Source organism: Pristiophorus japonicus, unplaced genomic scaffold, assembly GCF_044704955.1.
Source record: "Pristiophorus japonicus isolate sPriJap1 unplaced genomic scaffold, sPriJap1.hap1 HAP1_SCAFFOLD_825, whole genome shotgun sequence".
In the NCBI taxonomy this organism is placed as follows: Eukaryota; Metazoa; Chordata; class Chondrichthyes; family Pristiophoridae; genus Pristiophorus; species Pristiophorus japonicus.
In genome coordinates this window covers 67,845-83,591 of record NW_027254746.1, presented here as the reverse complement: position 1 = coordinate 83,591, position 15,747 = coordinate 67,845, and the positions used below count along the sequence as shown (strand labels likewise).

The following is a 15,747-nucleotide window of genomic DNA, read 5'->3' as shown; positions in this document are numbered from 1 at the left end:
AGTTAGATGCTGAGTAAAGCTCCGCTTGTAGTGCTTCACCCAGGGGTCCGCAGGTCAGGGACAGTGCGGGCTATGCTGCATTCTGTGTTCTGACTGTGTTCGACTTTGGGGTTTAATCGGGGTTATGGTAGAAGATCAGGGAACAACCCCCCCACCAGGGAAATTCTACCCCCTGATTTATCAAGGTTATTAAGTGTGGCTCAGTGAGCAGCACTCTCGCCTCTGAGTCAGAAGATTATGGGTTCAAGTCCCACTCCAGAGACTTGAGCACACAATCTAGGCTGACACTCCCAGTGCAGTGCTGAGGGAGTGCTGCATTGTTGGAGGTGCCGTCTTTCAGCTGAGACGTTAAATCGAGGCCCCGTCTTCTCTCTCAAGTGGATGTAAAAATCCCATGGCACTATTTCGAAGAAGAGCAGGAGAGTTATCCCAGATGTCCTGGCCAATATTTATCCCTCAACCAACATCACAAAAAACAGATTACCTGGTCACCAACACATTGCTGTTTGTAGGACAAATTGGCTACCGCGGTTCCTACATTATAACAGTGATTACACTTCTAAATATTTCATTGACTGTAAAGCGCTTTGGAATGTCCCAAGGTGGTGAAGGGTGCTATATAAATGCATCCTTATTATGTTAAGTTGTACCCCTGCTGCCTTTTTACTGACGGGCCCAGGTGAAGGACCAAGACACACAATGCAAGGTTGAGAAGAGTAGTAAAGATAAAAAATTGAGTAAAGGGTGAGTGGATCAGGCTTGGCTTGGGGTTTAAAACGGTGAAGCATCTAGGAGGAAGGGAAATGGTGAGAAGTCATTCTGGAGGTTCTGGAAAAGAGCAAAGTAGCATTGAAAAATGTTTGCTGACTTGATTGGAACACAGTGTAAGGGAGGGAATGTGCGAAGGATAGTACATTGGAAAAAGAGGGGAAATTCAGAGTAATATTGACCATAGTATCCGAGAAAAAAACAGAGAAATTGGAGGCTGGATGTGACAGAGGCTTCTCTGTTAGACAATGTTTCACTCTGTCCTGTACAAGAGAGTAAGATTGGCACTACAGGAGTCTCTAGATGAGAGAGCAGCATACAGGTGTGAGGTGACTCAGGCTTTATTTAGATGGTTAGTTGTCACAAGGAAAGAGATGCGTTTAGAGCAGAAGCAGAAAACCAAGCTCCTTGGAATCAGTTTTAGTGACAGAGGAGAGGTGGGAGTCCCATTTACCATCAGGGAGGATAGTGAGGACAAGTATATGGTGCAGATTTCAGGGCAATGGGATGGTAATTGGAAAGGTGGGAGTGAGCGCCTTCTTTAGGAATAGGGCCAGCATGAGTAAATATCCCAGGAGAATGAAAGGTAGACTGAGAGAGAGGTATGACACAGGGTTAAATTCAGAGACACCTCACATAGAACGACATGGAAACAAGCCCTTGTGCCCCAGCAGTTCACGTTGCCATTTATGCTTGTGACAAAGGTGTAAACGGATTAGGTTGGCGAAAGGTTAACGGTCGGTGATGGTCATTTACTGCTGGAGTTCACTGCCCCTTCGTGGACCGCCCTAACTTGTTTACATTGGCTGTTCCAGTTCAGGTGCTGCGGAGTTTCAAACTACACCGACTGGTTTGAGGTCTTCAACACCACTCAAGTGCCCGACTCCTGCTGCCGGGAATACAGTGCGAGCTGTGGCCTGCACTCTCCAGACACATGGTGGAAAGATGTAAGTAACAGCGCTGTCGCCTGTGGGCTCTGTGCGGGTCACTACATTTTAGAACTGATATAGCGAGGGGCCAGTTGGTAAAGGTGGCAAGAGGTTGAGCCTCACAATCCCAGATGGTAGCAGCTTGGCCCAACTCAGTCACGGCCTCCTCGCCTCTGGACAGGTGAGGAAAAAATCAACATTACCTAACATCCCGGAGTCCCTGCTTGGAGTGGAGGTCAACTATAATGTCGTTCAGGGCCAAACAGATAATCACTGCCCAGGCTCTCGCGCGAGGAATGGCCACTGGCAGAAGGGGTGCCGAATGCCAGTGGAACTGTAACCCATTGAGGAGTCAGTGCCTTCAGGGGAGGACAATGGGGGGAAAGGGGGGCAGAGGGAAGGGAATGATGGAGAATAGAATCTAGGGTAGGTGTCCCCACAATGTCCCGTCTTAGTGCTTAGGATCTTACTGACACTGGTCCTGTTGCACAGATGATGTGTGTACAGTTAGTCGGTGTCAGCGGGAGCCCTGTTTCCAGGCGCAGCACTCCCCAGCTTAACCCCACTGAGCACTACGGCAATCACACCCATGTATAAAATTATCAGGTCCTCGATAGAGAGGATAGGAAGGATCTATTTTCCTTAGCAGAGAGGTTAATACTAGGGGCATAGATTTAAAGTATTTGGTAGAAGGATTAGAGGGGGCTTGAGAAGATTCCCTTTCACCCAGAGGGTGGTGGGGGTCTGGAACTCACTGCCTGAAAGGGTGGTAGGGGCAGAAATCCTCATTGCATTTAAAAAGTACTTGGATGTGCATTTGAAGTGCTGTAACCTACAGGGCTACGGACCAAGAGCTGGAAAGTAGGATTAGGCTGGCTAGCTCTTGTTAGGCTGGCACAGACATGATGGGCCGAATGGACTGGATTCCTTCTATGTAATCTCTATGTTATAAGTGACCGGGATTGATTTTACACATAATCTGACTTGTATAACTATGCTGGAGAAATAATGCTGCTTTTTAAATAGACTGTCTGCTGAGTAAATAGACACTGTTTGCTGCAGTGCATAGACTGTTTAAATAGACACTGTTTGCTGGTTGCTGAGTAAATAGACACTGTTTGCTGCAGTGCAGAGACTGTTTAAATAGACACTGTTTGCTGGTTGCTGAGTAAATAGACACTGTTTGCTGTAGTGTGTGCAGACTCTGTTTGAATAGAATCTTTGCAGGAAGTTCTGCCTCACCTCCAATTCACTGGCTGACACAGTGGTGTCAATACACACTCTGATCCAAATATCTCTCCCAAAGGAAGACATTGTGAGGACGAGACAATAACTCCTCCTTCATTTGTTGCACCCTTGATACTGCTCAGAGTATCAGTGAAGTCACCTCAAAGTCTCTTTTTCATCAAAGAAATCAAACATTTGTCCCTCGCTGCTGCAGGTTAAAATATACAGTGCAGCTAAAGGTGACACCCCTTAACACCAGCCCACCTGACACTCTGAATCTTCAGCCTTTTCACATCTGTCACTCTGCCTCTACTATGTTCAGTGCACTCAGCCCCCCGACTGAATCCTTGTTGTCCTGTCCTCCCTAAACCTAACTCTCTATATACCTACCCATGTTCACAACACCCCCTCCACCTTACCATCTCATGTGCCTCTCTACTCCCATTGTCTCAATCCCAGATAAGGCCATATCTGATCACTTCCTTGTGTCCCACACCATCCACACCCCCTTCCTGCTTCCAACCCTACTTCCTTCAGCACCAGCCCCTGGAAAAACTCTTGCCCACAGCACTTTCAAATTCCCAGCCATCTAGCCTTTAGCCCTCCAATAACCACGACTTATCTGCAGCTACTGCTCATTGAGCATCTGCTCAACCAGTCTCTCAGCTTCTCCTGTGATGCCCTTGACTCCAGTAAAACTTTTGTCACTAAGATTGAGACCATCCGTTCAGCTGAGATAGAAATGAATAGGTTTGATCTAATAGCCATTACAGAGACGTGGTTGCAAAGTGACCAAGGTTGCAAACTAAATATTCCCGGATATTTAACTTTTAGAGGAGATAGATAAAATGGAAAAGCCTGATAATAAAGGATGGGATAAAGACAGTAGAGAGAAAGGATCTTAGCTCAGTAAATCAAGAAGTAGAATTAGTTTGGGTGCAGCTAAGAAACAGCAAGGGGAGAAAATATTGGTGGAAGTTGTTTATAAGCCCCCAAACAGTAGTGGTAATGTAGGGCAGAGTATAAATCAGTAAATGAGAGGTGCATGTAACAAGGGTAATACAGTAATCATGGGGGACTTTAATCTACATATAGACTGGGCAAACCAAATTTACAGTAATAGTATACATGGAATGTATACAAGATGGATTTCTAGATCAGTATGTTGAAGAACCAACTAGGGAACAAGCTATTTTAGATCTAGTATTGTGCAATGAGAAAGGGTTAATTAATAACTTTGCAGTAAAGGGGCCTTTAGGGAAGAATGACCATAATATGATAGAATTTTACATTAAGTTTCAAAGTGATTAAGTTAAATCTGAAACTAGGGTCTTAAATCTAAACAAAGAAAACCACGTAGGTATGAGGAGAGAGTTGGCTAAGGTAGATCGGCAAACTCATCATCATAGGCAGTCCCTCGAAATCGAGGAAAACTTGCTTCCATTCTAAAAGTGAGTTCTCAGGGGACTGAACAGTCCAATGTGGGAATTACAGTCTCTGTCACAGGTGGGACAGACAGTGGTTGAAGGAAAGGGTGGATGGGGAGTCTGGTTTGCCGCAAACTCCTTCCGCTGCCTGCGCTTGTTTTCTGCATGCTCTCGGTGACAAGACTCGAGGTGCTCAGTGCCCTCCCAGATGCTCTTCCTCCGCTTAGGGCGGTCTTTGGCCAGGGACTCCCAGGTGCTGATAGGGATGTTGCACTTTATCAAGGAGGCTTTGAGGGCGTCCTTGAAATGTTTTCTCTGCCCACCTGGGGCTCACTTGCCGTGTAGGAGTTCCAAGCAGAGCGCTTGCTTTGGGAGTCTCGTGTCGGGTATGTGGACAATGTGGCCCACCCAACGGAGCTGGTCGAGTGTGGTCAGTGCTTCGATGCTGGGGATGTTGGTCTGAGCAAGAACACCGACGTTGGTGCGTCTATCCTCCCAGTGGATTTGCAGGATCTTGCGGAGACAGCGCTGGTGGTATTTCACGCTTTGAGATGTCTACTGTATATGGTCCACATCTCTGAGCCATACAGGAGGGTGGGTATCACTACTGCCCTGTAGACCATAAGCTTGGTGCCAGATTTGAGGTCCTGGTCTTCAAACACTCTCTTCCTCAGGCGACCAAAGGCTGCACTGGCACACTGGAGGCGGTGTTGGACCTTGTCATCGATGTCTGCCCTTGCTGACAGTAGGCTCCCGAGGTATGGAAAATGGTCCACGTTGTCCAAGGCAGCACCGTAGATTTTGATGACCAGTGGGGGGGGGGGGGGGGGGGGGGGGGGGGTCAATGCTGTGTGACGGGGTCAGGTTGGTGGAGGACCTTTGTCTTACAGATGTTTAGTGTAAGGCCCATGCTTTCATACGCCTCAGTGAAGATGTTGACGATGACTTGGAGTTCGACCTCTGAATGTGCGCAGATGCAAGCGTCGTCCGCGTACTGTAGTTCAACGACAGAGGATGGGACGACCTTGGAACTAGCCCGGAGGCAACGAAGGTTGAACAGGTTTCCATTGGTTCTATAGTTTAGTTCCATTCCAGCTTGTTGAGAGTGAGATGGAGCATTGCAGCGAGGAAGATCAAGAAGAGTGTTGGCGCGATGACGCAGCCCTGCTTGATCCCGGTCCAAACGTGGATTGGGCCTGTGGTAGGTCCTTTGGTCAGGATCACGGCCTGCATGTCGTCGTGGAGCAGGCGGAGGATGGTGACAAACTTTTGGGGGCAGCCGAAAGGGAGGAGGACGCTCCATAGTCCCTCACAGTTGAAGTGTCGAAGGCCTTTGTGAGGTCAAAGAAGGCCATGTACAAGGGTTGGTGCTGGTCCCTGCTTTTCTCTTGCAGTTGTCGCGTGGTGAAGTTCATGTCCGTTGTACCCCTTAGTGGACGAAATCCGCATTGTAACTCTGGGAGGAGCTCTTCAGCCACAGGGAGAAGACAGTTGAGGAGGATTCTTGCGATGACTTGCCCAGTGGCTGATAGCAGGGAGATTCCTCTGTAGTTGCCGCAGTCGGATTTGTCCCCTTTTTTGAAGATGGTCACGATTACTGCATTTTTGAGATCTCCCAGCATGCTCTTGTCCTTCCAGATAAGAGAAATGAGGTCATGCATTCGTGCCAATAGTACCTCTCCGCCATACTTTAGTGCTTCAGCAGGGATTCCATCCGCTCCCGTTGCCTTGTTGTTCTTGAGCTGGCGGATGGCCTTTTCTACCTCATGCAGGGCTGGGGTTTTGCTGAGGTGGTGGTGGGTAGCATGCTGCAGGATGGAGTTGAGGACACTCGTGTCAAAGACAGATTCTCGGTTAAGGAGATCTTCAAAGTGCTCCTTCCAGCGGGTCCTGACTGCCTTGGTGTCCTTGATGAGTGTCTCCCCATTCTTGGCCAGCAGTGGGGTGGGGCCTTGGGTGTTTGGGCCGTAGGTGGCCTTGACTGCGGTGAAGAATCCTCGCACATCTTGGCTGTTGGCCAGCTGCTGAATCTCCTGTACCTCTCCACCCACCATCTGTTCTTTAGGTCCTGGGTTTTTTTGTTGGACCTCGCCTTAAGCCGTCTGCAAAGCTGCTTTGCTGCTCCCAAGTTGGGTTGTTGGTTTAGGTTCAAAAATGCCCTGCGCTTGTGATTTATTAGCTCTTGGATCTCCTGGTCATTCTCATCAAACCAGTCCTGGTGTTTCCTGGTTGAGTGCCCCAGCGTCTCTTCGCAGGCACTGGTTATGGTGGCCTGGAGGGCAGACCAGGCGCTGTGGGCATTCTGTGTCTCGAGGTCATCAAGGGATGCAGTGATGCGCTGGCTGTATAGGGCTCTCTTAGCTGGGTCTTTGACTGCTCCGGCGTTGATTTCTCTGCGGCACTGCTTCTGTTGCCATCGTTACTTTGGGGCTATATTAATGTTGATGATGGGTCGGATTAGGCAGTGGTCTGTCCAGCAGTTGTCGGCTCCTGTCATGTGCGGGTGATATGCACATACTTGTGGTCCCTCACTCGGATGATGACATAGTCAAGCAGGTGCCTGTGTTTGGAGCGAGGGTGTTGCCACGATGCCTTGTATTTGTCCCTCTGGCGGAACAAGATGTTGGTGATGAGAAGTTCATCTTCTCGGCATTTTGTCAGGAGTAGGGTACCGCTGGAGTTGGCTTTCCCTACCCCCTCTCTGCCGATCACGCCTCCCCAGAGGGCTGTGTCCTTACCGACCCTGGCATTGAAGTCGCCGAGGAGGATCAATTTGTCGACCGTAGGGACGTGGGACAGGGATTGTTTGAGGCTGGAGTAGAATGCCTCTTTGGTCTCATCTATTGCATCGAGTGTTGGGGTGTACTCGCTGATAACTGTTGTGCACTGGTTCCGGGGTCGGGTGAGTCGGAGAGTTGTGAGACGTTCACTAATTCCGCAGGGGGAGTCTCTGAGGCGGTCGACCAGCTCGTTCTTGATGGCGAAGCTGACTCCATGGAGGTGGCGTTCTTCTTCTGGTTTGCCTTTCCAGAAGAAGGTGTAACCTTCGCCTTGTTCCTTGAGCTGGTCTTCCCCTGCCCGCCGGGTCTCGCTTAGGGCGGCAACATCAACATCGAAGCGTCGAAGTTCCCGGGCAACTATGGTGGTGCGGCGTTCCGGCCTGTCGCTGTTGGAGTTGTCCATGAGGGTCCTGACATTCCAGGTCCCGAACTTCATATTGAAGGGTGGAAGATGCCTGTGGTGAGTTCTTTTAACGTGGGTTGGCCGTTGCACACTGGCTACCACACGGGCTTAGCTGAGCGAGGTCTTGGTCCAGTGGTAAGGGGGTCCAAGATGACTGGAGACTAGGCTCTAGTGCATGGGCCTAGCTGCCTATGGCAGGCTGCGAGCTGCAAGCTCGATGCTGAGCAGTGCCCTTCGATGAGATAGTGAGAGATCCGAGGCGTGGAAGGAGGGGTGAGATATTTCAGGTGCTGCTTCCCTCTCCCAGGCAACGGGATGGCCAGAGGTCCACTTTGTGGAAGGCGGAGAGGTCAGAGAGGCCGCAGCCATTGTGTACACCACATGCTCACCAGGGGTTCCGCCATTGAGTGGGACCAGCGACCGGGGGGGAGGCCCAAACGTCGGCAGAGGGATGGAGGCCCAAACGTGAGGGCAAAGAGTGAAGGTAGGGACCAAACCTGTGGTCGGAGCTGGTCGGAGGCTCACCGGATGCCGTCGGGGATCGAGTGAAGCAGCTGAGTCAGCCACATCCAGTGGGGAGCGAAAAGCTTGGTAGCAGGAAGCTCCCGGTGGAAACTACATTAAAAGGTAAGACAGTAGACAAGCAATGGCTAGCATTTAAATAATTCATACATAATTTACAAGAAACATACATTCCTTTATGGCACAAAAACCCCACAAGAAAAGTGATCCAACCGTGGATAACAAGTAAAGTTAAAGATAGTATTCGATCAAAGGTCGCTATAGAGATAGCGGATGCATTGGTTATCATCTTCCAAAATTGTATAGATTCGAGAACGGTTCCCGCAGATTGGAAGGTAGCTAATGTAACCCCGCTATTTAAGAAAGGAGGGAGAGAGAAAACGGGGAACTGCAGAGCAGCTAGCCTGACATCAGTTGTAGGGAAATGTTAGAATCGATTATTAAGTATGTGGTAACAGGGCACTTAGAAAATAATAATCGGATTGGGCAGCGTCAACACAGATTTATGAAAGGGAAATCATGTTTGACAAATCTGTTACAGTTTTTTAAGGTTGTAACTAGTAGAATAGATAAGGGGGAACCAGTGGATGTGGTGTATTTAGATTTTCAGAAGGCATTCGATAAGGTGCCACACAAGAGGCTTTTGAACAAAATTAGTGCTCATGGGATTGTGGGTAATATACTAGCATGGATTGAAGATTGGTTACAGACAGAAAACAGAGAGTAGGAATAAACCGGTCATTTTCGGGTTGGAGGCTGTAACTAGTGGGGTGCCGCAAGGATTGGTGCTTGGGCCCCAGATATTCACAATCAATGGGCCCAAGTTTCCACAAGAAAAAAAACGGGCGCCCAGCACGGCGCCTAAAAAAATCCTCAGTATTCTCCACCTACTTACAGGTCCTCTGGCCCCCGGCGCAGCCAGCACGAGCTGTGGGGGGGGCGGAGCCAGGTCCCGGCGCTGAAAACAGTGCCGGGACCTCTGCACATACGCTCTACAGTGGGCACGCAAGTGCAGTAGCTCCAGGCGCCGAACTGTGTGGGAGGGGCCCGAAGCACGCAGCCCCTAGCCCTGGCTGAATGGCCTCACTGGGGCTGCATGAATGAGGCTCCTCCCACGGCCTGCTCCTGCTCCCCCCCCGACCAGACCCGACACCCGCTCCCCCCCCCCGCCCCGACCCGAGACCCGAGACCCGCTCATCCCCCCCCCCCCCCGACTGACCCGACCCGACCCGCGCTCCTGTTCCCCGACCCGACCCGCCCCTCCCCCCCGCCACTGGACCCGACTCCTGACTCCCGGACTGGATCCGATCCGACCTGACCTCTCCCTTCCCCACCCCCCCCTCTCTCTCCCCCCCCCTCTCTCTCCCCCCCCCGCTCTCTCTCTCTCCCTCCCTCCCCTCTCTCTCTCTCTCTCCCTCCCTCCCCCTTCTCTCTCCCTCCCTTCCCTCTCTCTCTCCCTCCCTCCCCCCCTCTCTCTCCCTCTCTCCCCCCCCTCTCTCCCTCCCTCCCCCCCCTCTCTCTCTCTCCCTCCCTCTCTCTCTCTCTCTCTCTCCCCCTTCCGCTCAGCGGCACGAACGGCTGCAGAATTCTCCCTGGCTGAAGCACTTTCACACAGATAGGAAGATGGTTTATTTAATCTTTTCTTGGCTTATAAATGTTTATTCAGGTTGGATTTATTTGTATAATATTTGTAGAAGTATAAATAAGGATTTATTGTCGAATTTAATGAGTTCTCTTCCCCCCCCCTCCTCCCCACCTCGTTCTAGACGCCTAATTTGTAACCTGCGCCTGATTTTTTAATGTGTAGAACAGGTTTTTTCAGTTCTACAAAAATCTTCACTGGCTCCATTCTACTTTAGTTTGGAGTACATTTTCACTGTGGAAACTTTCAAATCAGGCGTCAGTGGCCGGACACGCCCCCTTTTGAAGAAAAAATTCTGTTCTAAACTAGAACTGTTCTACCTGACTAGAACTGCAGAAAAAAAAATGTGGAGAATTGCGATTTCTAAAATAGTCCGTTCTCCACCAGTTGCTCCTAAAAATCAGGCGCAAATCATGTGGAAACTTGGGCCCAATGAGGGGACCGGATGTAATATACCCAAGTTTGCTGATACAAAGCTAGGTGGGAACGTAAGTTGTGAGAAGGCTTCAAGGGGATATAGACAGGCCAAGTGAGTGGGCAAGAACATGGCAAATGGAATATAATGTAAGGAAATGTGAAGTTATCCACTTTGGTAAGAAAAATAGAAAAGCAGAGTATTTTTTAAATGGTGAGAGATTGGGAAAGGTTGGTGTTCAGAGGGACCTGGGTGTCCTTGTACACAAATCACTGAAAGTTAACATGCAGGTACAGCAAGCAATTAAGAAAGCAAATGGTATGTTGGCCTTTATTATAGGAGGATTTGAGTTCAAGAGTAAAGATGTCTTACTGCAATTATATAGGGCCCTGGTGAGACCACACCTGGAGTATTGTGTACAGGTTTGGTCTCCTTACCTAAGGAAGGATGTACTTGCCATAGAGGGAGTGCAGGGTAGGTTCACCAAACTGATTCCTGGGATGGGGGGATTGTCCTACGAGGAGAGATTGAGTAGACTAGGCCTATATTCTCTAGAGTTTAGAAGAATGAAAGGTAGCCTCATTGAAACATACAAAATACATACAGGGCTCGACGGGGTAAAGGCAGGGAGGATGTTTCCTCTGGCTGGGGAGTCTAGAACCAGGGGTTACAGTCTCAGAATAAGGGGTCGGCCATTTAGGACTGAGATGAGGAGAAATTTCTTCACTCAGAGGGCGGTGAATCTCTGAAATTCTCTACCTCAGAGGGCTGTGGAGGCTCAGTCTTTGAGTATATTCAAGGCAGAAATCGACAGATTTTTGATATTAAGGGAATCAAGGGATATGGGGACAGTACAGGAAAGTGGAGTTGAGGTAGAAGATCAGCCATGATCTTATTAAATGGCGGAGCAGGCTCGAGGGGCCGAATGGCCTACTCCTGCTCCTAATTCTTATTTTCTTATGTTATGTTTTTATGTTACCCCTCTTAATCTCTCCTTCTTTGGTTCAGCGCCCATCTTGTAAAGTTACATTTCTGTGAAGCCCTTTGGGAAATGCTCTTCTGTTACGACTCGATGTAAACACAAATTGTACCAGCAAAACAAAAAGCCAAACACTGAACTAACGCCAAGGACACACAGGGAGATAAATAATGAATGAAGACGCAGTATTAAAATAGCATGAGTGCCAGGAACTACCTCAGGGGTTGTGCTTATTCCAAATGCACTCGGCTACACGCCTGTATTTAATTGGGCCGTTCTAGGTCCCACTGGGCAGATATCCAACATGCATGGTTATGTTTTTGACCACGAGTATGGCTGGGCTGCTGCTCAACATCCAAGGCTCCTTCTGTGCCAGGGAACTACAAACCTTTTCCTGGGCCTGATTCGCCAACTGCCAAATCAGCTTAAAACTCGCCACAAAATAGATCGGTGAAGCTAAAAGGCTTGTCCGCATCCTAACTCGCACCACATCTGTGCTCGCTGACATAGATTGGCTCGTGGCCCGGCAACGCCTCGATTTTTAAATTCTCATCCTTGTTTTCAAATCACTCCATGGCCTCGCCCCTCCCTATCTCTGTAACCTCCTCCAGCTCTACACCCCTGCTGAACCCTGTCGTTATTCATGCACGAGTTAGAGAGCGCATCAGCAGATGGTGTAGAGAATCACAAGCTGGCCCTCACCCGACATTGACACGCATGCTGTTCAGCAGGGGTTAGAGAAATAGAACATCACAGCACAGAAGGAGGCCCATGCTGGCTCTTGGAAAGAATTCGGTAGGGTTGCTGGATAGTGATCGGATGCTCATTTTCTTCGCCTTCCCTAGCCCAGGGCTCCGAGGCCAAGGGCTCCCGCTGTGGCTGAGATCAGCTCGGGATCCAACTGGGAGACATTGTGGTGTGCAGGGGTTAGTGCTGGCGGAGGCTTAACCCACACAGCTACTAAGCACATAGGCATCATCATCATAGGCAGTCCCTCGGAATCGAGGAAGACTTGCTTCCACTCTTAAAAATGAGTCCTTAGGTGGCTGAACAGTCCAATACGAGAACCACAGTCTCTGTCACAGGTGGGGCAGATAGTCGTTGAAGGAAAGGGTGGATGGGACTGGTTTGCCGCACACTCCTTCCGCTGCCTGCGCTTGATTTCCGCATGCTCTCGGCGACGAGACTCGAGGTGCTCAGCGCCCTCCCGGATGCACTTCCTCCATTTAGGGTGGTCTTGGGCCAGGGACTCCCAGGTGTCGGTGGGGATGTTGCACTTTATCAGGGACATAGACTGAACATATAGCTCCACATTGGAGTCTGGCAGTAATGGGCAACTGTATCCTTTTCAACAGGCCTGCTACGAAAGAGTCAAGATGTGGCTTCAGGACAATCTGCTGGCTGTGGGGATCTTCGCACTTTGCACAGCTCTGGTCCAGGTAAAGATTCGCTGCACTCATTTTACAGTCAATCACCAGAGTCAGTTGCTTTCCATTGGCTTATTTCTCCTATTTCCACTCATCTTGGAGTTACTGAGTACAAATGCTTTCACACATCCGTTCTGGAAAACGATACGGCTGGTATGAATGATCTGCCGTCCGAGGCTATAGCCAACCCTATAAAAGTGGTCCCTGAAAGCCAGTGGGAATGGTAGGTCTCGCTCGCAGGGAGGTGCAGTGTTATGGTCTCGCTGAGTCGAGGGAGAATGACAGAGCCGCTTGCTGATGGCAGCTGGCAACGTGAAACAGCTGGCACCAACCCTGCCAATGGTACATAACTGAGTCTGAATGATACCGTCTTTATAAAGAGACAATTGGTGTGCAGCTCTTGGGATTCTCTCTCCCCAGACTAAAAGGGGATGATATAGAGGACACAATGGTGGATTTCCATGCGACTGAAATCATTGCCATGTGCCAACATAAAAGCGAAACACATTTTCCCAATCAATCCCCATCATTTGTTCCAGTCCAGAGAGAGCCACATTTTACCGGGTTCTCCTTCAAGGGCCACTGCATGCACTCCGATAACTCACCCAAATGCTCACTCTGTACCAGTCAGCACAGGCAGATAGTCAGCACTTTGTTCACAGGGACCACGGCCCAGCCTGCCTGTGCCCTTCTACAGACTGCCCAGTGGGGGTGTCCCTCAATAACAATCAGGCACACCTCCTGCTCTATCATGTACCTAGAAAGCGGGCGAGAGGTCGTTTGCAGTCCTCATTCAACCAGGGATCTACCAGTCTGCAACGTTTAACGTCTCGGCAAATAGACACTGCAGCTCACCAGTACAGTTAACACTGCTGGTGCTGAGCGAGGGCCATTTATATAATGTTCTAATCTCCACATCAGCCTCTCATTATACTGCTCTAATCTCTATATCCAGCCCCACTTTAAACAGATATAACCTCTATATCCAGCCCCTCTTTATCCTGCACTGTAATATCCAGCCCGTCTTTATATGGCTGTAATCTCTATATCCAGCCATTCTTTATTTGTACTAACTGAAAGGCAACCGTTTCTCTGATTGGCTCTCCAGACCTATTTCTGATTGGTCCCTTTGGAGGATAAGCCATGCCCTGAAGATCCTCTGGAATGTGTAACTGGAACCGCCCAGTCAAGTTCTGCGTGACTTTCCAATTTGTAATTCGGTTCATTTTGACTTCAAAAGCCACAGAGGATAGATCTCCCCAAAAGCCACCAAGTTCCAGCCGCAGTCCCTTACCCAAGAGCAAGACCTTACCCCCCCCGATAGATGGGACATTGTGTACAGATTGTTCACAGGTTTATTGGATATGAAGTGAATAGTGACAGTGTTGTGACTTCTGGGTTTCATCCACCCCAATGATGTCCCTTGTAACACACGCACCGAGCTTGCAAGCACCAGGAGTTGGAATGATGTGATCCGTTTTCCCTCTCTCTCCTTTGACCCCCCTCCCACCTGGTCTCTCTCCCAACACCTCCCAAGCCTTCTCTCCCCCCCCGCCCCCCCAGCTCTCTCTCTCTTCCCCCTTCCGTCCCTCCCCACCCCCCCCCAAGCTGCTCTCTCTCTCTCCCCAGGCTCTCTCTTTCTCTCTCCCCAAGCTCTCTCTCTCTCCCCCCCCCCAAGCGCTCTCTCTCTCCCCCCAGGCTCTCTTTCACACTCTCCCCCCTCCCAAGTGCTCTCTTTCTCTCTCCCCCCACCACAAAGCCCTCTCCCCGCTTCTCACTCTCCCCGCCGCTGTGGGAGGCTCAGGACCCTGTGGGAGACTTGGGGCTTGGGGTTTGGGGTCCTGTGGGAGGCTTGGGGCTTGGGGCCCTGTGAGAGGCTCGGGGCTGTGGGAGGCTCGGGGCCCTGTGGAAGACTCGGGGCTGTGGGAGGCTCGGGGCCCTGTGGAAGACTCGGGGCTGTGGAAGACTCGGGGCTGTGGGAGGCTCGGGGCCCTGTGGGAGGCTCGAGGCTCTGTGAGAGCCTCGGGGCCCTGTGTTGGGCTCAGGGCTGTGGGAGGCTCGGGGCCCTGTGGGAGGCTCGAGGCTCTGTGAGAGCCTCGGGGCCCTGTGTTGGGCTCAGGGCTGTGGGAGGCTCGGGGCCCTGTGGAAGACTCGGGGCTGTGGGAGGCTCGGGGCCCTGTGGGAGGCTCGAGGCTCTGTGGAAGACTCGGGGCTGTGGGAGGCTCGGGGCCCTGTGGAAGACTCGGGGCTGTGAGAGCCTCGGGGCCCTGTGTTGGGCTCAGGGCTGTGGGAGGCTCGGGGCCCTGTGGGAGGCTCGAGGCTCTGTGAGAGCCTCGGGGCCCTGTGTTGGGCTCAGGGCTGTGGGAGGCTCGGGGCCCTGTGGAAGACTCGGGGCTGTGGGAGGCTCGGGGCCCTGTGGGAGGCTCGAGGCTCTGTGGAAGACTCGGGGCTGTGGGAGGCTCGGGGCCCTGTGGAAGACTCGGGGCTGTGAGAGCCTCGGGGCCCTGTGTTGGGCTCAGGGCTGTGGGAGGCTCGGGGCCCTGTGGGAGGCTCGAGGCTCTGTGAGAGCCTCGGGGCCCTGTGTTGGGCTCAGGGCTGTGGGAGGCTCGGCGGATGCGTTCAGCTGCTCAGTGGAGGCAACGTGGTGTTGGACGCATGCGCAGAAAAGGGTTAGTAGGAATTGTGCTGGGGGCGGGAGGGGGGCGGGAGGGGGGCGGAGTCGGTGATTTTTTTCCTAACTCTCGCTTCTGTGCAAGCGTTGGGAGACTTAGTACAAATAGTCACACCATTCATTATACTGCACTGCAATCTCTATATCCAGCCCCTCTTTATACTGCACTGTAGACGTTAGACAAAACTAGATGTCGTCAGAATGCAGGTAGATGATTGGTAGCATCTCTTGGAGTGTGATAGAGTCTAATGGAGGGGTCAGGACCCAGGAGTAGGAATGGGAAAAGCAGAGGACAGAAGTGGGGAGGAGCGGAGGTCGGGATGAGCGAGGTCCGGAGGTCGGGATGAGCGAGGTCCGGAGGTCGGGACTAGCGAGGTCCGGCGATCGGAAGTGGAGAGGACGGACGAGGCACTGCGGAGCAGAGAGGTTGGAGCCCAGAGGTGGAGCAGCGTGGACAAGACCAAGGGAAGGCGCAGCACAGGCCAATAGCGAGACGGAGAAGTTGTGAGGCAAACATTGCGTACTATGAATTCCACATAGAGAGAGACCCTGTGGGA

The 15,747-nt window shown here is 51.1% G+C and overlaps 1 protein-coding gene across 1 annotated transcript in view; it reads left to right on the top strand.

The window, feature by feature from the left end:
• LOC139257396 (tetraspanin-4-like) overlaps positions 1–15,747 on the top strand; it is a 29,980-nt gene that overhangs the window by 8,924 nt on the left and 5,309 nt on the right. The window contains exons 3-4 of the mRNA XM_070874444.1: positions 1,584–1,715; positions 12,448–12,531. Of these exons, the coding sequence (XP_070730545.1) occupies positions 1,584–1,715; positions 12,448–12,531 (216 nt within the window). The remainder of the gene's footprint in view (positions 1–1,583; positions 1,716–12,447; positions 12,532–15,747) is intronic.